This window comes from Phoca vitulina, unplaced genomic scaffold (assembly GCF_004348235.1).
Source record: "Phoca vitulina isolate PV1807 unplaced genomic scaffold, GSC_HSeal_1.0 scaffold4, whole genome shotgun sequence".
Taxonomy (NCBI): domain Eukaryota; kingdom Metazoa; phylum Chordata; class Mammalia; order Carnivora; family Phocidae; genus Phoca; species Phoca vitulina.
In genome coordinates this window covers 63,676,131-63,702,920 of record NW_022589707.1, presented here as the reverse complement: position 1 = coordinate 63,702,920, position 26,790 = coordinate 63,676,131, and the positions used below count along the sequence as shown (strand labels likewise).

The window sequence follows — 26,790 nt, the reverse complement described above, 5'->3', positions numbered from 1 at the left end:
TATGTAATTATGATACTCATCTTCTGAATTTATGAAAATCAGAAGTGTCCCCCAGAAAGTTTTGCAATGGGACAATGGAACTAAAAATATCATAGCTACAGCTACCATCTACTGAATGCTTGGTTTCATTTGACAAAAAAAAAAAAGTATTTTTAAATATTTTTTTGTACTAAAAGGCTAATGAAGTGGGGTAACCTCCACATGTCTGAGCCTGGCAACATGTCACAGGCATCCCTCCTTCCCTCTTTTCAACACGAACCAGTCTTGGCCCTATGACTACCGTCCCAGTCCAATCAGTTGCAAAATAAAAAGGAAGAGGTTGATGATATCCAAGTAGATGTTCAGGGCAGCAAAAATGTACTCTTCGGGGTGCAGATCAGAGTGATGGTGACGCCCTCCCACCATGAGCTGTACATCCATTACCAAGTACTTAAAGAAAAGAAAGAAGAATTAGCTACCTAAATTGTACATTTCTATCAAGTAGGTATCCTAAATTACCCGGAAAAAATATTTTAGCATCAGTAAATATACTGCAGAAACTCAATTTGTGGCTATATATATGTTCTTTTTACAGCCTCGACCATTCACTCTGTCCCCAAGTGCATCTTCTATCTATTACAGCAAGTGCTCCATCCTCCTGATGACGGTGGCACCAAGTCCATAAGCCTCCTTTTGCTTTCCAAATGCGGAAACCTTTGGGCCTTTAGCCAATGAAGTGGACCAGGTGGAACGATTGGACACAGAGATAAACTACAAAATTCCCTGTATTTGTGATTTCCCCACACGTTCTTGCTGAACAAAGAACGAAAATAAAGATGGTCCCTGACATTTAGATTCACACACAGCAATAATTCTGAATTCCTGGAGCTTTGGATGATAGCGTTTTTCAAACCTTGACATTGGGATGGTTTTATGATGCTGTTGGTATATCCAAAATAGAAGGAGGGGAAGATGGGGTTTGTATATGGTGAAATATTTCCCAAAATAAACGTTTTAGCTCAGCTACAGTAGGTAAAATTAGGAGTTCCTAAAACATCAAGGAAAAAGTCAGGGAGCCCTCTTGCCCTTGTGCTTGCTGCCAGGTGAGCAGCCCCGGGCAGCAGGAGTTCATTAGAGGAGGAAAAGAAAACAAGCGGCCCCTCACTTCCTTGTATCCAGACTCTAGACGGAGTCTAGTGCTATGGGGCAGAGCCACAGAGCCCCACCGGACAGATCAATGCTGGCACTACAGAGAATTCTTGGGGTGTTAAGGATGCTTTAAAATAACTCGTTTACAACAATATCCACTTCAGTAAGACCCATCCCAAGTGATTCTGGTATCAGCTCTCCGTGGGCCCCAGTTGCCACTCAGACTGGGAGAGATAAGGAGGAAGGGAGAGAAGACCAGGAGGAAAGGAAGTGGGCACTCCTGGGTGGCTTCATGCCAGCTCATTACAGACATCATCTCGTGTAAAATGTGACCCACCTGGTGGAGGCAGGGGAGATTAACTGAGCCTCCAAGAAGAGAAAATCACACTGTGGCGAATGGCAGAGAAGGAAGTCCAACCCAAGGCTGGGCAGGATGCCAAAGCAGGTGCCTCACCTTGACACTGAGTCCCTTCTCCTCACTGCTCCCCTCTCCCTCTGACTGATTCCAGCAACTTCGGGGGGCGGGGGATAAGCTAGGGTGACCAATCATTCCAGTGTGTCCTTGGAAAATGCCTCAGTGCTGGGCGAACCAGGACAGTTGGTCACCCTAGAAAACGGGCTGCCCAGCAGCTGAGCTTCCAGCCTTCATTTATCACCCTGGCGTCCTGGCTTCTATGGAGAAGCGCTTTCTCTCTTCCTCTCCTCCGAGAACTCCTGACTTTATCTTATTTCTTCTTATATGAGGGTAATAACTTCTAATCATTTCACAGACACGTCTTGGTGGTTAGGAGTGCACTTCCCAGGTGAAATGTTTTTGAAAGCGAGAGAGTAAGATGAGCTGGGATTCAGACCCCCAGGAGCATTTGGGGGTAACACCCTGCCTCACCCCTACAGCTCTCATGGTTAACCATCTCCTCCCCACCTCCCCGAAAAAAATTTCGATTTCCCTCTCCCATTATTTGTTTAGTGTTGGGTAGACCTGTCTGAGTCTACAAGAGTATTTGTTCTGCCTCCAGAAAGAGAAACAACAATGTACTTTTGCATGGAAACAAACTATGCCTGAAAACAGGACACAAGAGATATAAAAGCATGCATCAGTATGCAAAGGATGAGAGCAAAAGAGTAAAGGAAAATGAGCACAAGTCAGTTCTCTTCATATCAGCGGAAGGAGTAAGAAAACTAAAATGTACATACGTAACATTAGCCTCCTGGTCTAAATTTTTCTGACATTTGAAAATAGGACAAAATTCTAACAAAAAGGAACACAATGAAGCAAAATGTGGATATTTTTAAGCTGGGTGATAACGTGTGGAGTTTATTACTCCATTCTCTCTAATTCTGGGTATGTTTGGAAATGCCAAAAATAAATAAAGAGAAAACCTAAAATATGTGACATGATAAAAACATAAAATGGAATATCATGCAGCCTTTAAAAAAGAATGAACTCAATCCATGTCTGTTAAAATGTGGAGACCATTATTTTTAAGTGACAAAGCAAAGACAGAACAGTCTTTTTTTTTTTTTTAGGGCCAGTCAAATTTAGCTGTGGGGGGGGTGGGGTGGGCGTTGTATACCAACGTTAGTGTTAACAAGTTCTGAGAACCCACTACCATCAGACCAGCAAGACAGAACATTCTATATAGTATGACTACATTTTTTTTTTACATAAGTGTGTGTGAATGGCCATCACAATACTGAAGGGTGAAGAACAAAGTTGGAGGACTGATGCTACCTGACTTCAAGACTTATTATGAAGCTACAGTAAGTAAGACAGGGTGGTATTGGTGAAAGAAGAGACAAATAGATCCATGGAACAGGCTGGAGAGCTCAGAACTAGATGCACATAAATATAATCAACTGATCTTTGACAAAGGAGCAAGGGCGAGACAATGGAGCAGACATTCTCTTCAGTGGTGTTCGAACAACTGGACATCCATGTGCAAAAAACCCAAATCTAGACAAAGACCTTACACCTTCACAAAAATTAACTCAAAATGGATCTCTGGCTTAAATGTAGAACACAAAACTATAAAATTCCTAGAAGATGACATAGAAAACCTAGATGACTTGGGTATGGTGATGACTTTTTAGATATGACCCCAAAGGTACAACCCATGAAAGAAATAATGCATCAGCTGGGGATCATTAAAATTCAAAACTCCTGCTCTGTGAAAGACAAGGTCATGAGAATGAGAGAACAAGACACAGAGGGGAGAAAATATTTATAAAAGACACATCTGATACAGGACTGTTATCCAAAATATACAAAAAAAAAAAAAAAAAAAAACAACCCTCTTAAAACTCAACAATAAGCAAATAATCCGATTTTAAAATGGGCCAAAGAACTTAAGAGACCCCTCACCACAGAAGATACACAGGTGGCAAATAAACACCACTAGTAGATACCCTGCATCATATGTCATCAGGGAAATGCAAATTAAAACAACAATCAGATACCACTATTAGAATGGCCAGATTCTGGAACACTTACAACATCAAATGCTGGTGAGGATGGAGAGCAACAAATTCTCAGCCATTGCCAGCGGGAATGCAAAATGGTGAAATTACTTTAGAAGACATTTTGGAAGTTTCTTATAAAACGAAACATACTTTTACCATCCGATCCAGCAATCATGTTCCTTGGTATCTACCCAAAGGAGTTGAAAACTTACAAAAACCTGCACACGGATGTTTATAGCAGCTTTATTCAAAATTGCCAAAACATGGGAGCAAATAAGATGCCCTTCAGTAGGTGGACGGAGCCATAAACCGCGGCACCATAGAAAATGTAATGTTATTCAGCACTAAGAAGAAATGAACTATCAGGCCACGAAGAGACACAGGGACTTTAAGGGCACATCACTAAGTGAAAGAAGCCGTTCTGAAAAGGCTACAGACTAGATGACTTCCGCTATATGACATTCCAGAAAAGGCAAAATTTGGAAACAGGAAAAAGATCAGTGGTTGCCAGGGGTTGGAGGTAGGGGGGTGGGGATCAAAAGGTGGAACTCAAAGGATTTTTAGAGCAGTAAAAAAGACTCTGCGTGATGTCATAGTGATGGAACATGTCAGTATATATTTATCTAAACCCAGAGAGTGTGCCACACCAGGAGTGAAGTCTGATGTAAACTCTAGGTGACTGTGATGTGTCCATGCAGGTTCGTCGTGTAACAAATGTATCACTCTGGTGGGGGATGTGATCATGGGGGAGGCCATGCATGTGGGGGGGCACGGGGGGATATGGGAAACGTCTGTACCTACCTTCCTCTCCATTGTGCTGTGAACTTAAAAGTGCTCTAAAAATTGTCTTCATAAAGAAAAAGAAGAAGGATAGGAGGGAAAGGAGGAGGGGGAGGCGTAGGAGGGCGAAGTCTCCCGGAGGGTTTTCGAGTAGATTCCTGACTACTAGACTCTGGGGCCAGCACAGGCTTAGGGGCACCGGTGATGCAGATACCATATGCACTTTGTCAAAGTGAGGGAGAAATGGACTTACAAGTGAGAAGATTATAGTTCCAAGGCCAGCATACAGCAGATGCAACCACTGCAAGGAGAAGAAACAATTGTATGTTAAGAACAAGATTCAGAATAATGAAAGGGCTCACCTGGGTCACTGCTGTCAGATAAGGACCCAATATTACGGAAAGTCAAATCTGTGGGGAAATTCATCTTTTTGAACATCGTGGTCCACAGCATCCACTCCATTCCATTCAGCCAATAAATGAAAACCACCCTTGCCAAATCAGTTTTTTTTTTTTAAAGATTTTATTCATTTATTTGACAGAGAGAGACAGCAAGAGAGGGAACACAAGCAGGGGGAGTGGGAGAGGGAGAAGCAGGCTTCCCGCCGAGCAGGGAGCCCCATGTGGGGCTCGATCCCAGGACCCTGGGATCATGACCTGAGCCAAAGGCAGATGCTCAATGACTGAGCCACCCAGGCGCCCCACCAAATCAGTTTTATCAAGTAAGTGTTAAACATCTCATGCACGGTAGGGCAAGTAGAACATACTGGATATGTTTCACTTTCTGCACCATCACATAGCCCTTCTCCAGCACCTGCCCCTACACTCAGCTCTTGGAACAGGTCACTCTGGGAAAATAGTGACCCTCCAGCGCCCTAGCTAGAGCTGATTGACAAGAGATGGAAGACATCCACTCCAACAGCAGTGACTCTCTTGACTGACCAGAAACCTTATAGGTGAGGAGGATCAAACAAACGCACCAGGCCGGTCAGAAATTCCCAGAGGCTGTTGTATCATCAGCTAGTGCTGGATCTATTACTATCCAAATAGAGTTGGCCCGTCAGCTCAGCCCAAGAGAGGAAGGGGAGGGGACTTCCATTTCTGTGAATCCTGTCGCTTCTTCCCACCTAGGAGTTCCATGAACATCCCCTGGGTCTTTGCCTCAAGCTAGTCTGTTCAGTGGAACCAAAACAGCCCTGATCAGAATATAGGACTGATCTGAATGCCAAAGGGGTTGTCTTTACATGGGGGAGAGGATAAAGAGGTGGTGCATAACATATGAGAAAAATCATGTCATTCACTTTTCAGGACAAGAAAGCTCATCCTAGATAAAGAGAGCATTCTGCTAACCAGGGAAGATTCTTGGTGAAGGACATAAATTAGGAGTCAGTGACACCGTGTGGGAGGGGCAGTGTTTCTGGACTGAGCTAACACTAAGAAAACACCTGATTACTGGAGTCTGAAGAATTCAAAATTGCCCAAGTCAAACAAGCATGTATACTTACCACAAGGTCCTGTCAAAGTCTTCCGTTTAAACGTGTGTGTAAGATTATATATTGTAGATATTTGTGAAAGGAAGTTTACAGTGGGAACTGGGGTTCATCTATCTAGTAGGAAACACAGTTCCTTAACTGCACCAAGATGGTATTGTAAAGACCTACAGAACCAAGCTAATAAATATTTGGGTTATTACTACCAGTATCTGGGCTACCATCCGTAATAATAATTGGAGAGCTGTATGGCCTCTTAAAGCACATCTTTGTGATATCTTTGAGTTTTTATCTCTAAAAGATAGATGCTAAACATAAATTAAAATAAAGTAAATAAAATATAGATGCTATCTCCCTAGCTGTAAGTCTCTACGGTCATTCGGAAAGCTAAACCAATTCAGGCAGAGCTGCTGGTTATGTGTCTGAAGATCACTGAACAAGTCCACTTGTTATCAAAGAAACTCTGATTCAGCAGTTGGGCCAAGCTGGCCTTGGGGCTTTAGTCCAAAGGTCACAGGCCGCAGGCCAGTCCTCAGTGGACCCGGCCGCCTGTCCCCACACAGGGGCCAATGCCAGCCAGGCCACAGGCCCAGACGCTCTGCCTCCACTTCCCCACAGCCCTGCAGCCTCGGTCCGCAGACGGTGCGCAGTGCGGGAAAGGGCATGGCACTGGTGTCACATGGATGGGGCTTTCATCCCACCCCTACCACATACTCTCCGTGTGAACTTGGAGGAATTATTTAATTTCCCTGAGCCTGTGTCCTTACCTATATAGTAGATGACCTATGTACTTTTCAGGAAGGTCGTGAGAATTCAATGTAATGCCTATGTGAAAACCACAGGCTTGTGTCTAGTAAGAAGTCAGTGAAGATATAAAAGGAAGAAAGGAAGGAAAGCAAGCAAGCAAAGCTGGAATTGGAAAACAAGGAGCCTCCTCTAGGCTGTTGTCGGGGAAAGTCTTAAAAAGCCCATGTCTCCACTCCTATCACTTCAAACAAGCAGCACCTAAGGATAGGAGACGGAGTCTGACCTGCCCCGTGGGGAGATTCACCCCCTACACCGTCTGAGGGAAAGACATCTGTGGTCTAGAGAAGGAGCTCAGTCTTCATGCCCCACACCTCGTGTCCTTGGCACACTGGGCAGCCACAAGGACAGGCCTCACGGACCTCCAGCTCCAGGGAGGGGCCTGGCTGCCCCTTCTCAGTCACTGGGGAGCAGCAGAGCCCTTCCTGGGAGACACAGGAGTGCAGTCAACTTTAGCTCAAGGGCCCCTGAAGGCCTTGATGAACCTGCCTTGACTTCCTGTCTAGAAGGCTCCCACCACCCACCTTCCCCCTCCTTCACTTGGCATCAGATACGCTACTGGGGTTGGACAGGTCTTCCAGCCACCAGCGGCTCCCCGGCCCCTATCCTCCCGGAGACATTTCTCCCGTTACAATCCTCACGTGCTTCACGCATTTCAGGTCTGCTTCTCAGAGGACCCAGGCCAACACAACCTACACAACACAACCACGTCACCCTACATTTCTAACGATTCTCTGAGGTTCCCAAATGAGATCCTACTTACATATGATCGTATGAAGAGTAAGAGAATTCCATAGATAATAAGTACGAAGAGTAAAACAAACAGCATTCCATTGAGCATGGTGAAATCCCACTGAGGAAACACAACACAAAAACAACTCAGTTATCATCTATAAGGAATTTCAGGATGTTTAAAGACGCATTTTATACCCATAGATAGACACTGACCCATTTGCTAATATTTACCCAGGACATTTCTGAGAACCATGGAAATCCATTTGCCCCACCACGGAAAAATGCTACATTAAAAAGTGTGCTGCTGACTGGAACTTGCTTCAGGAGGGAGGAGTGGGTCAGAGTATCGAGGAAATCACAGGAGCCAAGGATACATGAGGGTTCATTATACTATTCTATTTTGTATTTATATGAAGTTTCCCCTAATAAAAAAGGTACACTGAATAAGTAGGATGTAAATTTATATGTATAGTATGATCATAATTATTCGTATCTTTAAAAGTGTTGTGCATAGGGCGCCTGGGTGGCTCAGTCGGTTAAGCGGCTGCCTTTGGCTCAGGTCATGATCCCAGGGTCCTGGGATCGAGTCCCGCATCGGGCTCCCTGCTCTGCGGGGAGCCTGCTTCTCCCTCTCCCTCTGCCTACTTGTGTTCTCTATCTCTCTGTCAAATAAATAAATAAAATCTTAAAAAAAAAAAAAAGTGTTGTGCATAGAATACAGTAATGGAATGAAATAGACCAATGTTAACTGGGCACCTTTTTCATGTTTGTATGCATATATTTTAATAAAAATACACTATGCTTTAAAAATTATTGCTAATGATTCTTTTGCAATTTTGAAATTTATTAATATGCTTTTTGGTTTTGCCTTTTTAATAAATCAGGGACCAAATCAGCCTGGGAAAGATGAGGATTCTTTTTTTTTTTTTTTCATTTGTCAGAGAGAAAGAGCACAAGCCGGGCGAGAGGCAGAGGCAGAGGGCGGAGCAGGGAGCTGGATGCAGGACTTGATCCCAGGACCCTGGATACAGGACTCAATCCCAGGACCCCTGGCTCCATGACCTGAGCTGAAGGCAGACGCTTAACTGACTGAGCCACCCAGGCGCCCCCAAAAGATGAGGATTCTTTTAAAGGAAGGGGAATATCATCTTCTGACCTGCATAAGATTATGCAGCAAAAGAAGACCCTTGAAATCTCCGATATTTTGTCAGAGCGTTTTCCTACTTCCTCTATTTCCCCCCTCACTCCCTACCCTTTGCACACCAAGAGAGTAATCTGAAGTATTAGGTCTCCAAGTGTGGTTCCACACCATCAGCCTCACCGGTGCAAGGCAAATTACTGGGCCCACGCCCCAGGCTTTCTGAAGCCGCCACCCCAGGGTGGAGCCCAAGGAACCTGCTTTCGCAAGCCCTCCAGGTGATTCTGATGGCTGTTAAAAAAATGTTTGTCTGCAGCGGTGCATTCAGTACTTGCGGCTGGTGGGCATTTGAAGGGTGGCTCAAGTGAAGTGGGCTGTAAGTTTAAAACACACTGGATTTGAATTTTAGTTCAAAAAAGGATGTAAAATAGTAAAATGTTTGTTCTAGCGATTACGGAAATGGTAATCCCTTGCATATATCCGGTTAAATAAAATGTATGATTAAAATTAATTTCACCTGGTCCTTTTTTTTTTTTTTTTTTTTTTTTTTTTTGCCTTTTTAACGTGGTTACTAGCAAAGTCAGACGCCAGAAGGCGGGGAGGCCACGGAGGTGAGGCCCGCAGGACAGCAGTGAGCAGGAGGGAGGAGGGGTAAGAGCGGGTCAGCAGGGGCAAAGGAACACACATCCGCACACTCGCTTAGGACGGTAATCGGTTCCGGTGATACATACTTTTGTTTGAAGAGCAAACAGAGTGAGCGATAACGTCACCACTGCGGTTGCAGCCGTTGCCCATAACACTTCCTCAGCGTTATAGAAACTGAAAGCAGAGACTGTGATTACTGTTGACATACATACAAGGAGAAGCACGCACGGAAAAGGAAATGTGTATCCAAGACTTACACTGATACGGCTCCGAGCAGCAGACCTTGAAGAACCGTCTAAAAACAAAATGCACAGTAAATCAGAACCCCGATTCCCGAGGCGCAGAAGCCAGAGGAGATGGTTTAAGGGGCGGGTGTTTTTGGCAGGGTCGAGGGAGCGAGCGGGAGCACGGATAACGCTAGCGTGCAAAACTACCGGGAAGATTAATTACGGGAAACAAAGAGTGGAACTAAACATTTTCCTAACATTCCCCCCAAGACTGACAAGATTCTTTTTTTTTTTTTTTTTTTAAGGATTTTACTTATTTATTTGAGAGAGAATGACAGACGGAGAGCACAAGAGGGAAGAGAGTCAGAGGGAGAAGCAGACCCCCTGCTGAGCAGGGAGCCCAATATGGGACTCGATCCCGGGACTCCAGGATCATAACCTGAGCTGAAGGCAGTCGCTTAACCAACTGAGCCACCCAGGCGCCCAAGATTCTTTTATTAGTAAAAATTCTTAGAACGCAGAGTAACTTTCAACATACTTAGGGAATTAAAGATGCATTCAATAGGAATATCGAAACCGTAATAAAAGGTTTATCTGTAGACCATATTGCCGTTAATCCCATGGCGCCAACCACACAGAATCCTAATTTATCAAAGCAGGATATGCTATTTCCACTGATGCTTCGCCAACAGCCTCAGTACGGACCTTCCTACAGTGCTTGGGTGAGAATTAAAAGCTTCAGACCTCAGAAGAAGGGGGAGGATGGAGGCCCTTCCAGCCCCGGGGACGGGGCTCGAGGGCAGTTCTCCACTGCGCGTGGAGCTGCACCTGTAGGTGCCAGTCTCGGGCTCAGAAGCGGGCTGCACCGGGGCTGCACGAGGCGGGAGCGTGTCCACTGACCGCAGCCGGGGCGGGGCCGTGTGCGAGAGAGGCGCTCAAGCCAGAGGAGGAGCCCAACAAAGGCAACAAGGAGGGCCCCAGGGGCACGGTCGGGCTCCAGCAGCAGACAGGTGGAGTGCGACAGCAGTGAGCAGTTGCTGAAGGGCCTGACGACATTCCCCAGCTGGTAGGGCGCCTCCACCAGAGGCAAGTCCGGAGCCTTGGCTCACTCTCTAGTCCGCGGCAAGAGCCAGGAGAGAATCCGCTAGTGCCCGGGAGTAAAAATGAAGACGCAGCCTAACCGCGGGGCGAGGACTGCTAGAGCGGCTTTGAGCTTCTCCAGCTGGCCAACGTTATCCAGGAGAGGAGAGGAGAACGACCGCGGTCCCCAGAGTCCTGGATTGCGTCTCTGCGTGTCCCAAACCCAGTGAGTAGCTGCCTGATTCTCTACTTTGTTAAATTTCCCAGAGCTGTCTTTATTTCCAGTATAGGTTTAAAAAGCTCTATTTGTTCCATGTACACGTGATACTTGAAAAATGTGCTTGCTTCCATCCTTCCTCTTAAGATTTTCTTCTCCTACTTGCTCGATTGCTGCATATTTCTCCATCTTTTGCAGCACGTAAGTGTGTGTGTGTGTGTGAGAGAGAGAGAGAGACAGAGACAGAGACAGAGACAGAGGGAGACAGAGAGAGGGGATGGTGGGAGGAAGACAGAGGTTGGAGGGAGAGGGAAAGATTTAAAGCGGGATACCAGGGGCGCCTGGGTGGCTCAGTCTTTAAGCGTCTGCGTTTGGCTCAGGTCATGATCCCAGGATTCTGAACCCCTGCTCAGGGGGAAGCCTGTTTCTCCCTCTCCCACTCCCCCTGCTTGTGTTACCCCTCTCGCTGTCTTTCTCTCTGCCAAATAAGTAAATAAAAATCTTTAAAAAAATAAATAAATAAAGCGGGAAACCACTCTTCAGTTTTCCCAAGAGGAGAATGAGAAGTCAAACCCGCCTAATGGCTTCAAGAGCACAGAACATGGGCTCTAGGGGCTTAAATGCTATGGGACAAAAGCTGTCCTCAGTGTGTGTGTTTTCATTTTCCCCTCAACTCCTTTTCTGAAATGGTTTTCTCCATATTTTTCCTAATACTTAGTCAAGACATAAAGTCTAGAAGATATAACTAATTCTTTGTCCCTCTATAATATTTTCTTAAGCTGTTACCTGCTTTGGGGTACACAACAAAACCTCAAAGATGAGAGCTTCTTTTGAGACCAATAACTTTGATCTCCTGTAATAATTTAAATTTTTTTCTTGGAAATTTTTAAAATAAAAAATTCGGGAGTTTTTGGGAAAAACTTCCCCACCCTATTGCCTCTGCTCCAGGATTCCCAATATCTTTCTGTGTCTGGCTTTTAGCCCCCACTCCTTCCTGAGTGTGGTCTCTGCAGGAACTGGGAGAAACCACCTGCTCTCCTCAGCAGTGAGCAGGGTATCCACGCCAGGTAAGAAAGGCCTTTCAAAGCTCTGGCAACCAAGGAAGTGCCCACATGTAAGCATCAGAGAGCTAGTCTTCTCCAGCCTCGGGATGAAGCTATTCTTCCCAACATAGAAATCACACTGGACACTGCACTATATGGATGCTGAGAATCTCGCCATTGGCATGTGTCCTTCCTCTCTTTGACCACCAGAAGGCACAGACCCAAATCCAGGCTTATCACACTCAAGTGTGTAGGACGATGCATTTTTTAAATTTTTAATTGAAGTATAGTTGACATACAATATTGTATTAGTTTCAGGTATACAACATAGTGATTTGACAATTATATACATTACAAAATGCTCACCACAGTAAGTGAGGTATCATCTGTCATCATACAAAGTTATCATGATAGGATTGACTACGTTCCCTGTGACTTATTTATAACTGGAAGTTTGTACCTCTCAAACTCCCAACACCTGTGTCTCCTACTCCCTCTCCCCCCCCCCCCCCCCCCCGCCCAACCTCTCACAACCACCGGTCTGTTCTCTGTATTTATGAGTCTGTTTCTGTTTTGTTTGTTCATTTGTTTTGTTTTGTTTTGTGGATTCCACATATAAGTGAGATCATATGATATTTGTCTTTCTCTGTCCGACTTATTTCACTTTGCACTTACCCACTAGGTCCATCCATGTTGTCACAAGTGGCAAGATTTTGTTCTTTTTATGGCCGAATAATACTCCATTGTATATATGTACCATCTCTTCTTTATCAATTCATCTATCAATGGACGCTTAGGTTGCTTCCATATCTTGGCTATTGTAAATAATGCTGCAATAAACATAGGGGTGCACATATCTTTTTCAATTAGTGTTTTCATTCTTTGAGTAAATACTCAGAAGTAGAATTACTGGATCGTATGGTATTTCTATTTTTTAATTTTTGGAGAAACTCCATCCCATTTTCCACAGTGACTGCACCAATTTATATTCCCATCAACAGTGCAAGAGGCTTCCCTTTTCTCCACATCCTCGCCAACACTTGTTATATCTTGTCTCTCTGATAGTAGTCATTTCTGACTTGTGTGAGGTGGTATCTCATTGCATTTCCATAATGACTAGTGACGTTGAGCAGATCATCTGTTGGCCATCTTGTATGTCTTCTTTGGAAAAATGTCTATTCAGGTCCTCTGTGCATTTTTTATTAGATTTTTTTGGTGTTCATTTGTATGAACAGATAGATAGATAGTATATACATATATATGATATTAACTCTTTATCAGATATATCATTTGCAAATATCTTCTCCCATTCAGTAGGTCACCTTTCTGTTTTGTTCCTTCCCTGTGCAAGAGATTTTTAATTTGATGTAGTCACAAATGTTTATTTTTGGTTTTGTTTCCCTTGCCTGAGGAGAATGATCCAAAAAGTATTGCTAAGGCCGATGTTCAAGAGTTTACTGCCTATGTTTCCTTTTAGGAGTTTTATAGTTTCAGGTCTCACATTTAGGTATTTAATCCATTTTGAGTTTATTTTTGTGTATGGTATAAGAAAGTGGTCCAGTTTCATTCTTCTGCATGTGGCTGTCCAGTTTTCCCAGCACCATTTGTTGAAGAGACTGTCCTTTTTCCATTGTATATTCTTGCCTTCTTTATTGAAGATTGATTGACCATATAGTTGCGGGTTTATTTCTGGGCTCTCTATTGTGTTCCATTGATCTATGTGTCTGTTTTTGTGCCAGTACCATACTATTTTGATTACTCTAGCTTTGTAGTAGATCTTGAAATCTGGGCTTGTGACACCTCCAGTTTTGTTCCTCTTCCTCAAAACTGCTTTGGCTGTTTTGCATTTACTATGCATTTTGTATACAATCTAACCACTGGCTTTATTTTCCTACCCTTATTTTTTTCCTTTCATCAGATTCCCCCACCAATTTATCTTATCTTCTTATATTCTGGGTATTTTTATAAGCTCCCTTAAATCTGATGTGGAACCAGATGAAGAATTAATCTGTTGGTAAGTAAATCTTCACAATGGGAGGGTGCTGAGATCCTGGAATCCTTGTGAGCAGCAGGGAAAGGAACTGGCGGCAAGAAAAAGAGCCACACGTTTTCTGTGGCCCAGAGCAGCACTGATCCACAGAGAAAGGACCAACGTGGCAAGGCCTTGTGAGTAGAAGCCCCATGGGAGGCGCTGTGAACCGGGAACTAGACCACGCGTAAGTGAGGGGAGGAGAGCCAAGGACCTGGAGCCCCCCAACCCCCAACTCTCCTGAACTGAGATGCAAGGTGAGGAAATAGGGAGAAGCTGCGCTGAGTTGGGTTTCTGCTCCCGGTGAGACTTGAAACAAATAAATCTTACAAAAATAAGGAAAATTACACTTCTCACCCACGAGTTTGTGAACCAAATGTGAAACCCACTTTCCATAACAAAATGGGTTTGTGGTGCCTGGCAGAGGGCCAGAAACAGTCAAGTTAGCTATTCCTGAAATGCAGCCCGGACTTGGAGGGGGCTCCCCCGTGTGGCCTCTCAAGGCAAGTTTGCCCAGGGTCCCCAGATCCTCTCTCTCAGTAATGGGGTGTGGATACTGTCTCATAAGTAAGTTTATGACTTCGTTACAACCAGAATCCAGCCAAGAGAACATCTCACAAATACTTTATCTGTATTATTCCACAGGAAGATTTTCCACAATAAAAGGAGTGGAATTACTAATGTGACAGGAATAGATTTCAGAGGCAAGCAACAAGGAGTGCTAACAGTCTACTTACAAATAATCCCAGGAGAATGTAATTCGCAGGCACCTGGCGGCGGAGTTTCCCGCAGCAAGCAAGTACAATCAGTACAACAAAAAATGCCGGCCTAAGGATAATTTAAAGCCACGTGTTATTTGCTTCCAGTGATTATATCATATGATACAGGTAGATAAATAGATAGAGATAGAGATACATTATTATATGTTATCATCTGATACTAAGTATAAAGTAAACAAAAATATATGCAGATGATTACCTTTGCTTTTTTTTTTTAGCTTTTAAAACTGACTTTGCTCATTGCCATCCATAGAATTTTTTAAATTTCATTTTGAAATAATTATAGATTGACAGGAAGTTGCAAAAAGACAGAGAGAACCCATGTATCCTTCACTCAGTTTCCCGCAGTGGTTACATCTTACATATATATAGATAATACCAACACCATTAATTTGACATTGGTACAATGTGTGTGTAATGCTAGGTCATAGACCTATGACACAAGTCTGTGTAGGTATGTGTAACCAGCACCACAATCAAGATTTGAAACTATCCCATCATTAAAACATCAACAAAGATCTCCCTCATGCCATCCCTTTATGGGAACACACAGACACACACATACCCTAGCTCCTACTAACCACTAATTTGCTTGTTTCTCATCTCTATAATTTTGTCATTTCCAGAATGTTATACCTTTACTTAATTTTTAATAAAGAACCTCAATCAATAGCTGGTAGAAAAATCACTTTTTATGAAATCCAAGAATACTTACAAGATTGCATAGGTGAACCAGGCATTCATGAGCACCCAAGATTTTAAACCCTTCCTGATTAAAAAAAAATTAATATAGTTTTAAACAATAAATTGTTTAATGTAATACTTAAGTAGAAATAAAACAATTTCATGAGAAAGGGGTAAATCCTAAATGACTGACAATGACAAATGAGGAGTGAAATAATGAAACCTAGAACTATACCTTGCTTCTTAAAATAGACTCATAAAAAGACAGTCATGTAAGTCAAATTTGTATGAATGTACATGTCCTGGTGACGTTTTTATTTTTAAAAAATACTGAGGTCTCTAGGTGTACAAAGCAAAAAAAAAATATATCAACTTCTCATAAATTTGTTTTGTAAATAGAGATTTTCATAGGCTAAGTTTAAGCAGTGATGGATCATAGCCCCGAAATAATTTCTGCATTTAACCGCGTTCCAAGTCTCCAAAGCCTCCATAATCTCCTTCTTCCTTTTATCCATTTTATCTGTGGAAATAGCTCAGGGGAAATAGAAAATGAAATAGTGCCCCAAATAAGAGTAAGACAAAAAGATCTCGGCTTAGGAAGTTGAAGCAAAACCATAGAAATCTACCAACACCTCGGTCTAAGAGTTGCCTCAGAAACCACAAAGCTATAGAGATATCATATCCTATGGATGTTTAAGAGAAAATAGATAATGTTTAATGATCAGAATTAAGTCGAGTCGATTCAATAAGAATTAATGTGAACAACTTAATATTTAATTTACATCAGTAGCAAAGACTTACCAGAAAATAAACAGGCTGACAATTGCCCCAGTGACCACCAGCTGAGCTGACAGGATCAGGAACACTTTGATAATGAAAGCTGAAGAGACAGAAACATTATTTTCATGACACAATATTCAAAACTAAAAATAGAAATGTAATTATCTATTTTTGATACTTAACAGAAAGAATATTTCCTCTGACTTTTTGAGGAGGGGAAAAGGAGCACTAGTTTAGGCTCAGCAGATGGAATAACCACAGAGATCCAGCTCTGCAGACCTTGTGGAAAGTATCCCGTTTGGATTGTTACAAGTGTTTTACTGGAGATCTGAGGGTTTATCTGTGGAAGCCCCCAAATCTAAAAGACAAACAGGAATTTAATTCCTTATTATGCACACCCCATCCTCCTTAGGACTAAAAGTGACCTGAAAGTCCCTGGCTGTCGCAGGCCATCATTAGGGGTCCGGGTCCACCCACGGAAGAAATGGAGCGCAGGCAGAGGGCAGCTAGCCCTCAGAGACAGATGCGGGCTGCCAGGTGTTCGCAGAGCCTGCCCACCACTTCTCTCGCCAGCCTGCCTCCCTTTAGCAATTCCCTTCCCTTCAACTTGAGCAGAAACCGGGTAACATGAGGAATCCTAAGACCACGGAGGTCCCCGCGGCGTGCCAAAGCAGAGGAGGTCAGTGCCTCTTTTGGCTTCCTTCCTCCTGCGCAGCTCTTCCCGGAACCCTCTGCATATGGTGCTGAATATGATGACAGTGAGCTGTTTGGTAGCTTTGTCTCAATTTTAAAGGAAAAAAAAATTCTGCTTAGAGATGACTGTCAGGGTTGTCAACTGTGTCCTTTGGCTAGGTGGTGGTGATGTGTTGGAAGGGTGACAACAAAGAAATGGGATTGAGCTATCTTAATCAAAATACCAGAACATATGTGCCCCAGTGGGGCCTGCCTACATTAAAATATTCATGTAGTCAACATTTATTGCACATCTACTATATATCAGAGACTGTGAGGGAATAAATATTAGATGTGGCCCAGCCTTATAAGACTAGACTAGACGTAAGATCGCTAGAATAGAATTGACAGTCCAGAAATAATCCCTTACATTTATGGCCAACTGATTTTTAACAAATGTGCTAGAACAATTCAAGGGAGAAAGAATAGTCTTTTCAAAGAAAGGTGCTGGGACAACTGGACATATACATACCAAAGGATGAATTTGGATCCTTCCCTCATGTCATACACAAAAACTAATTATTAGTTTAAAATAGATCATAAACGTAAACATAAAAAACAAAACTCTTGGGGCGCCTGGGTGGCTCATCTTAAAGTATCCAACTCTTGGTCCCAGCTCAGGTCATGATCTCAGGGTCTTGAGATCAAGCCCCACATCGGGGCTCCTCGCTCAGCAGGGAATCTGCTTCCCCTCTCCCTCTGCCCTTCCCTCCCTCCCCACCTCGCGCACTCTCTCTTTCTAAAATAAATAAATAAGTCTTTAAAAAAAAAGAAACAAAGCTCTTGGAAGAAAGCGTAGATGTAAATCTTTGTGAGCAGGAATCAGGCAATAAATGTTTTAGATATGACACCTAAAGCATAAGCAAAGAAAGAAAAAAACAAATTGGATTTCATCAAAAGTAAAAGCTTTGTGCTTCAAATGACACCATCAGAAAGTGAAAGAAAACCCCAAACTGGGAGAAAATATTTGCAAATCATGTATCTGATATGGGACTTGTACCTAGAATACACAAAGAACTCTCACGATTCAATAACAGGAAGATAAATAATTAAAAATGGACAAAGCTTGGGCGCCTGGGTGGCTCAGTTGGTTGAGCGACTGCCTTCGGCTCAGGTCATGATCCTGGAGTCCCGGGATCGAGTCCCGCATTGGGCTCCCTGCTCGGCAGGGAGTCTGCTTCTCCCTCTGACCCTCCACCCTCTCATGTGCTCTCTCTCTCTCTCTCTCGTTCTCTCTCTCAAATAAATAAAATCTTAAAAAAAAAAAAAAAATGGACAGAGCTTGTGTAGTGCCCCCCCCAACCGACACTGGGCTTGGCCACATGACTTGTGTTGGCCAATGAGACATTAGCATGCGTGAAGCCAGGAAAGGCTTGACAAACTTCTTGGCATAATGGGGCTTGTCTACCTGGTACTTGGGACCCAACTCCCAAGTGATGAGAAACTCAAGTCATAAAGAGAGAGCCAATAACGAACAGCAACTTCGAGCCATGTCAAGGAGTCGGAGTGGCCACTCAGCCTCAGCTGCCATCTGATTACAACTGCATTAGAACCCCAATTCAAGACCAGCACAAGAACCGCCCAACTGAATCCAGTCAACCCACGGACTCATGAGAGATAATAAAATGGTTGCTGTTTTTTAAAAAGTGGGCAAAGGATTTGTATAGATATTTCTTCAAAGAAGATATTCAAATGCCCAAAAAGTTTGTGAAAAGATGCTCAACATCATTAGTCACTAGGGAAATACAAATCAAAACTACAGTGAGATACCACCTCACATACACTAGAATGGCTATAATAAGAAAGACAGACAATAACAAGTGTTGACAAGGACGTGGAGAAACAGAACCCCTCATACATTGCTAGTTGGAATGGAAAATGGTGAAGCCACTATGTTTAACATTCCTCAGAATGTTTATATTTAACATATAACCCAGCAATTCCTAGGTATCTACTGCCCAAAAGAAATGAAGACGTATGTCTACACAAAAACTCAAATATTTATATTGATCACAGCATTATTCCTAATAACCAAAAAGTGGAAACAGCCCAAATGTCTGTCAACTGAAGAATAAATAAACAAAATGTGTTCTAATGAGGTGATGGAATACTATATGAGCATAAAGAAGGAATGAAGTTTGGACACATACTACAGCACGGGTGAACCTTGAACATAATGCTAAGTCTAAGTAAAAGAAGGCAACTGCAAAAGATCACATATCATATGGTTCCATTGATATGAAATATCCAGAATACACCAATTCATAGAGACAGAAAGTAAGTTAGTGGTTTTCAGAGGCCAGGGGGGAGGATGGGATGGGGAGTGACAGCCAATGGGTATGGGTTTCTTTTTGCGGTGACGGTTGCACAACTCTGTAAATATACTAAAAATCATTGAATTGTACACTTAAAAGGGGTGAGTTTTATGATATGTAAATTGTATAAAGCTGCTTCAAATAATGATAGCCCCCCAGTCCCATAGCTTTTCATCCATTACCCTGCTATACTTTTCCTTTGTTTCCATAAGACTTTCATCTTTTTGCATACCATATTAATTTTTTTTAAGTGGGAGAGGGCCCAGCCTCTGCCCTCCAGGAGAGACAGACGCAAATAACTAACTCTAACAGTGGTGGGGAGGCCTTCAACCTGATTTCCTCATGTGTTAAATGAGACTACAATGCTTTCACTTACAGGGTTGTTGTAAGGACTAAATGCAAAACTCTTCCTCTCGCACAATGCCCGGTGCTGAAGGACTGGCACCAGGGGCAGAAGTGGCTCATGTGGTGTCATCCATCCTCCCTGGCTTCCTCACCACCCAACCCCAATCTGGTTAAAGAGGACAATGGGCCCAACCAAAAAAACTACAGATGGAGGTGGCCATGGGATCCTGGTAGGGTCAATGACGAGCAAGTGGAAATTCTTGGGTGTGGTTTCTAGGAAAGCCTCTGAAAAGAAGTCAGATTTGGCTTACTCTCGGGCATCTGTCCATGAATAGCACCTCTTGGAGCTGTCGAGGCAGCAGACCAGGCTTAGCCTTTCATTGCCTTTGCCTTTCCCTACCTGGAAGGCTAGGGCCCAAAAGGCATCTTTCCAGCCACAAGATGGGAAGTGAGGGCCACAAGGGGACAGCAGTGGGGTTCAAAGCTCACAGTCCACCTTTAAGTTGTCCAGGCCCTAAGAGGGTCTAAGGATGACAGAGTGGTCACTCGGGACCGGTAGCATTTGCCTTGAACTGCATAGTTCATGAAAGAAAAAAGACGTTTATTGAAGCCACAGATTTTTAGGTTTCTATTGCTTACAGCTGAATGTATTTCCCATACAGCATTAATATCTAGGGGGCATTGAATTAATATGCTTTAAAACTAAAGCCAGTATAATGGGGCGCCTGGGTGGCTCAGTTGGTTAAGCGACTGCCTTCAGCTCAGGTCATGATCCCGGAGTCCCAGGATCGAGTCCCACGTCGGGCTCCCTGCTCGACAGGGAGTCTGCTTCTCCCTCTGACCCTCCCTCCTCTCATGTACTCTCTCTCTCTCATTCTTGCTCTCTCAAATAAATAAATAAATCTTTAAAAAAAAAAAACAAAACTAAAGCCAGTATCATAGCATCCCCTTGTAGGGAGGTGAGAACATTCTACAGTCGGTGGGTAATTCATATTTCCCCAGGGAACCACACATTATTTACCGTAATATATTTATTATGAATTTCTGAATACCCTGGACAACTAAGGGACCACCTACTACAGCAGCCCTACATCATGTTTCATGGTAAAGCGTAACTGGGAAAAACTAAAGGCAAAGTTAAAGCTTCTAGCAATCCACTCTGGGAAAGCATTTTGAGAGAACACTTGCTTTTCTCTTCCAAAAAGGTAATTTTATGCTCACCTCTGCGGACCGATGAATCTGAGAATGGATTGGCTAAATTATTGCTGTCATTTGGGGTGGTCTCATCTGAAATTTGTACCACATAGCTATCCGCTCGCTCTTTCGTCTTTGAATGTGGATTCCTGCGAGTTTTTTGTGGCTCAGAAGGTGAAGTTGTGTAGGACTGACTGGACTTGATCTGGACGTTACTATCTGCTGCTTTCCGAACCAGATGCTGATGATCTCCAGAACTAAGGTCTATTGGTTCACTGACCTCCAAGTCCATTTTCCTGGAGGAGGAGAATTGTTATTCAAGTCCTTGTGCTCATACCACTACAATCTTAGCATCCTTATAACATTCAAATAAGTTTTCTATTTTTTATTTTTTTTAATTAAAAAAATTTTTTTAAGTTTTTTAGTAGGCTCTACACCCAACATGGGGCTTGAACTCACAACCCCTAGATCAGGAGTCACATGCTGTACCCGCTGAGCCAGCCAGGCACCCCTCAAATGATGTTTTCTTAATTTTAACTCCCTTAGCTCAGGACTTACCAAGCCAGTACTTAACAAATATTTATTGGGTGAGTGATGAACCAATACTTTTAAGATGAGGCCTATAGAGTAAAGTAACTTGCATTTTATAATGAAATTAATATGTTTATAAATTCATCTGCAAGGAGTTCATAAACTCCCTCTTATGTGCCAGGTGTGGAGCTCCCCTCATCACCTCTGCCCTCAAAGTGCTTATATTTTGGAGGAGAAGATAATCAAACAAGCAATAATATGAAAGCCAAATTAAGCAGGGTCAGGAACGATGGAAGATGATAACGAGAGCCCCTCATAACGTCTGGAGGAACATGCAGGAAGTAGAAGAGGTTGTCACAAGCTTCCAGAGAAAAGGAAGTTAAGGCTGAAAGATGAGTAGGAGGAAGAGGTGGGGAAAGGTTTTCCAAGGCAGGGGAGTCAGCCTGGACCAGAATGGGAAGAAGCAGAGAGGGCAGGTTCCGGAGCAGAATGAGGTTAGACAGAGGGCCAGTTAGGGCAGGTCAGTGAGGGACCGGCAAGCAAATTCATCCTGAAGGCCATGACCACAGTAGGCTGAATGAATGGCCCCCCAAAGATGTCCACACCCTAATCTCTGCAACTTGTGAATGCCCCTCACATGGCAAAGGGAACATTGCCGATGTGATGAAGCTAAGGACTCTGAAGTGGGAATAGGATCCTGGATTCTCTGGGTGGGCCCAACTGAATCATAAGCATCCTTATGATCATACTTATAAGAGGGAGGCAGGAGGACCAGAGTCACGGAAGGAGAGATGACAATAGGAGCAGAGGTCTGAGTGACAGAGTTGCTGTCTCTGACGGCGGAGGAAGGGGCCATGAGCCAAGGAATGCAGGAGGCCTCTGCAAGTTGGAAAAGGCAAGGATATGTATTCTCCCCTAGCACCTCCAAATCCGAGTGCTGGCACTTTGATTTTAGGCCAGGGAGACCGATTTGGGACTTCTGACCTGCAGAACTGTAAGAGAATAGATTTGTATTGCTTTAAGGCATTATGTCTGTAGTGATTTGTTACAGCCATAGGTAACTGATACAACGTGGAATTACTGAAGGTACTCCAGCAGGGGACCAGGGGATCTAACTAGAAAGACTGCACTAGGGCGCCTGCGCGGCTCAGGTGGTCAAGCGTCTGCCTTTGGCTCAGGTCATGGTCCCGGGGTACTGGGATCGAGCCCCGCATCGGGCTCCCTGCTCGGCGGAGGGCCTGCTTCTCCCTCTGCCTGCCCCTACCCCCTGCTTGTGCTCTCTCCCTCCCTCTCTCTCTGTCTCTCATGAAGAAATAAATAAAACCTTAAAAAAAAAAAAAAAAAAAGACTGCACTAGGCGCAGTATGGAGAAAGGGCCAGAATAAGCAAAAGCGGAAGCAAAGAGACCAGAAGTCCGGGTAAGAGGCCCCGGTGGCTCCGGCACTGCTTTGGAGCAGAGCCCGGTTCTTAGAAAACCAGTACGAAATGAACCAAAAATGGCAAAGAAAAGCCCCCCGTTAGCTTCACGGGGACATGAAGACTCAGACAAGCCCCTGTTGCTGACCTGCTTCCCCACAGAAGATTGCTGAGAGGACCAGGGCTTGGTCAGACCGTACCCCACTCGGGAATGGCATAAAAAGAAGGTCTGAACAGAACACCACACTCTCGGAGAGGCAGACTCCATTTTACAAAGATGTCCTTCTCCTCAAATTAACCTCTAAATTTTGCAAAATTCACTGGGATTTTTTTTTCAGTACTTGAAAACATAACTCTAAAGTTCATCAGAAAGAGTAAATATATGAGAATAATCAAGAAGAAAATTGAAAGAGAAGGATTATGGGGAGCTGGGGAGTACTGATTTACCTTATTAGAAACCAAAATACCATGAAGCTACAGGATTAAAAGTATGGTTGTAGCACGTCAATAGATAAATGGATGGATGGGATGGAAGAGATGTAAGAAATAGACCCATGTGTATGAGAATTTAAAATTTGATAAAGGGAGGTGCCTGGGTGGCTCAATCGGTGAAGTGTCAGACTCTTGATTTCGGCTCAGGTCAAGATCTCAGGGTCATGAGATCAAGCCCCACGTCGGGCTCTGCACTCAGAGGGGAGTCTGCTTGAGCTTCTCTCTTTCTCTCCCTCTGCTCCCCCACCCCCGCACTCACTCTCTGTCTCTGTCTCAAATAAATAATCTTTAAAAAAATTTTTTATAAAGGTGGCATTTCAAATTATTGTCCCATAGTGTTGGAACAAGTAGCTATGCTTAGAAAACAAAGTTCAATAACTATTTCACATCTTTTACAAAAATGCATTCCAGATGAATTAAAGATATTATCATAAATAATAATAGCCATAGATACTCTACAAGAAAATATCAACGATTATTTTTGTAAGCCTTTGTAAGAATGCTTGGAAATGCTTGCCAGATGTGGTGTACAAAAAGCACTTTTAATATCATTACAAAATATACCAATAACTCTGAAATGCAAATTTGTGAAAATAAAACTTGCAATATTTACTATACTGTAAGAAGAAGCTTTTAACAAGGAAAAGATGAGCAACTCTTTAGAAAGATGAAAAAAGAATATAAATAGGCAATTCATAAGGGAACTTTAAGTGCTCAATAAACTTAGGAGATAATACCTCACAAATATCCATGCAATAAAAACAATTGTGTACTTTTTTCCCCCAAAAAACTAAAAAGCTAATTCTCAGAGTTGCAAGCGTGTAGAGAAATGGACAACCTAGGGCCACATTCTGACTTGTGGGGTTCCTACATACATTCGCCTTTGGGGATCCCGTCTCTATAAAAAAAATACATGTGCATTTTTTGGCTGCACTGGAATGAAAAAAATACAATCCAGGCTGGATTCATTGTACACTATTCATTATTATTATATTCACTTTTTTTCTACTGATTTTAAAAGAAACTGAAATATTTTCATGACCCTTAAAAGTATGTTGGGCCCTAGGCAATGTGCCTACTGTGCCTGGGGGCTAAGTCAGCCCTGAGAAAACCTGAAGCAGTTGGCAGGTGTGTAAACCTTTCTTTCGTCAGTAATTTGGCAGCATCAGATTCAAAATGTGCATCACTTTACGCCCAACAATTACATTTTCAGGAACTTGCCCCATAAAAATACCCACACAAATAGGCAATGAGACATATATAAGGAAGCTCATTACATTATTCACTGTAACTGCAAAAAAAATTTCAAACAGACTAAATATCAATCATTAAGGAATGGTTAAATTGATTTTGGCAAAGAAAAGTTCGAGATATATATATATATGGATTCATGTCAGAAGTTCACTCCAACACACTTTTGAATAAAAAAAGCTAGGGTGCCTGGGTGGCTCAGTTGGTTAAGCGACTGCCTTCGGCTCAGGTCATGATCCTGGAGTCCCGGGATCGAGTCCCACATAGGGCTCCCTGCTCCGCGGGGAGTCTGCTTCTCCCTCTGCCCTTCCCCCTTCTCATGCTCTCTCTCTCTCTAATAAATAAATAAATAAATCTTAAAAAAAAAAAAGCTAGAGAATAATAAGTAGTAGGATCACACTCATGTTTTATACACCGCACACGTACACATTTCCAGAGGCTGAAGAGATATAGGACAAACCGTTAACATGGGTATCCCTAACACTGCAGAGCTGGGGAGCATACTCTGAGTTGTATGAATTTTTATAATGAGCATTTATTATTTATATTAAAGAAGATATTTACATTTTGAAGAGAAAAAGAAATATTCCTCTTTTTGGTAATATCTGGAGCTCCTCTGAGGGGAACTGTCCTCACACGCAGCTGAGGAGCCCCGCAAGATGCCAGAGTACCCAAGTTGGTCTCCTCCCCGGCGGTCCTGCAAATCAGAAGGGGGAGAGGCAGCGAGAGAGTTTCAAAGCCCTCGGAATGAAAAACAAACAAAAATCAACGGCAGCTGAGCTTTCCTCCTGAAACTACAGGAGGCTGGTGCCTTAATCATACAATGAGGCATTCACCTGGTCTCAGAATGCTTCCCTGGCTCGGGAGCCAGCGGTCATCCGAAGGGCAGGCAGGCCCTGGGGCTAAGAGGGAAGTTCTGAGTGACAGTTGGGGGAGTGGCAGTTGGAGCTCGGGGTGGGCTAGGCATCCTGCTGCTTCCAGAAGACAGGGCGTCATCACCTTCTCCCAAGCAGGAGGAAGACCCCCACAATTATTTCAAATAAGGAAGATTTGTTTATGACAAAGCAAGCACTGGTTTTTCTGGGGGATGATAACGCGCCCCCCCCCCCATGGTATAGGGAGAAGCCTTCCCGGGGCGGCAGGCCAGTGAGGAGCCGGGGAAGCCTGATTTGGGCTGTTGGGTGAGAGAAGTCAGATGATGAGGTAGGAGGGCAGCAAGGAGAGGCATGGGAGCAGACACTTGTCCTGAATGGAGAGTGTTGCTGAGAACAGGCTGACTGACCTATTAACCACTCACTACACTGCTCATCAGTGCGTGCCTACTGTGTGCGGGGCATGGAAGAAACCCAAAGAGGAAAAAAGCAAGCTTCCTGTTCTCAGCACGCTCACTGTCCCGTGGAGGCGACGTGGGTGCAAAGGTACACCGTGAGGTGAGGAGGGAAGAGTCAGAGCGAGGAAGGAGTCGAGCGAGAGCAGAGTCGGAGAATGGAGTTGTGTCCTGAGCGAGAGCAGAGTCGGAGAATGGAGTTGTGTCCTGAGCCGATTCTGGAGAGGACAGGGTGGGGTGTGAAGTGCTGGGAGGGAGCACATTCCAGGCAAAGGGAACATCCTGAGCACAGGGCACGGGGCTGGGAGCCGTGGGACACCCGCACAACAGAGTAATCGCATCAGGTTCTAGCACGGAAGGTATGTCCACAGAGGGAGATGGACATCATGAAGCCCCTCCTGAGGATGAAAAAGGGGACGGTCAGCAAGCTTATCTGCATGGGCTCCCCTCTCCTGCACCTGCCGGCACTTTCATGGGTCTCACTCACCCTCTGTCCCGACCACAATCTCTCTCTCTAGTTTGTCGTCAGTAGACAATTTGAGTTAATTAACGTTTTCCCAAGGTTGCATGTCAGGAGGGTATAACCAGTGACTTGACTAATCTGATCAAAAAAATGCTTCCTCCTCCTCCTCCTCTGTAACTGGCCTCAGAATCAACCTCAATCAGGCACTTACGGAACGTAGACGTTGTTTACAACCTCACCCGCACTAACTCACCGACTCCTCACCTCGACCCTGTGAGGTGCGTGCTCTTGTCATCCTGGTCGGCCCAGTAAGTAAGCGGGGACACGGGCTCTGCCCCGGAGCTGCACAGGACAAGGACATGAGTGCTCAAGGAGTCCCACGCTGCCCATATCCACCAGGACACAAAATGGGATGAATAGTACTCTCTTTGAAACCAGACTGTGATATGTCTTATGCATCTGCTCTCCCCTTTTTTTTTAATTTTAAGAGTTTTGATTAATGAACCATGCAACACCTAAATCATGCAAATTAGCCTGCATGGCGGCATTGATAATCCCCTGGGGAATTCAGCTCTTTCCTTTCCCTTGGTGTTAATTTGAAGACCCTAGGAGGTATTTATTCCTGTCTTCACAGCACACACTTGCTCTCTCTATCACACACACACACACACACACACACACAGTGAGCAGAATTTTCTCAATTTTC

General features: G+C 43.8%; 1 protein-coding gene across 1 annotated transcript; it reads right to left on the bottom strand.

Moving 5' to 3' along the window:
• Positions 1–276: 276 nt before the first annotated feature.
• LOC116630559 (protein lifeguard 2-like) lies at positions 277–20,914 on the bottom strand. The gene is made up of 9 exons (XM_032401256.1): positions 20,632–20,914; positions 16,040–16,118; positions 15,270–15,323; positions 14,513–14,603; positions 9,437–9,474; positions 9,266–9,353; positions 7,425–7,514; positions 4,622–4,669; positions 277–429 (listed from the first exon to the last, which is right to left on the bottom strand). Exons 1-9 carry the CDS (start codon positions 20,894–20,896, stop codon positions 277–279), a joined length of 906 nt encoding a protein of 301 aa, XP_032257147.1. The 5' UTR covers positions 20,897–20,914.
• Between the last annotated feature and the right edge of the window lie 5,876 nt (positions 20,915–26,790).

Bases quoted from the DNA above. Each gene is read 5' to 3' on its own strand.
- LOC116630559 (XM_032401256.1), bottom strand. From the start codon at position 20,896: ATGGACTTGGAGGTCAGTGAACCAATAGACCTTAGTTCTGGAGATCAT. The intron at 16,119-20,631 runs GTGAGCATAAAA...CTGTCTCTTCAG, and splicing joins AGATTCATCGGTCCGCAGAG to CTTTCATTATCAAAGTGTTC. The intron at 9,354-9,436 runs GTAAGTCTTGGA...CTCTGCTTTCAG, and splicing joins CTGCTCGGAGCCGTATCAGT to TTTCTATAACGCTGAGGAAG.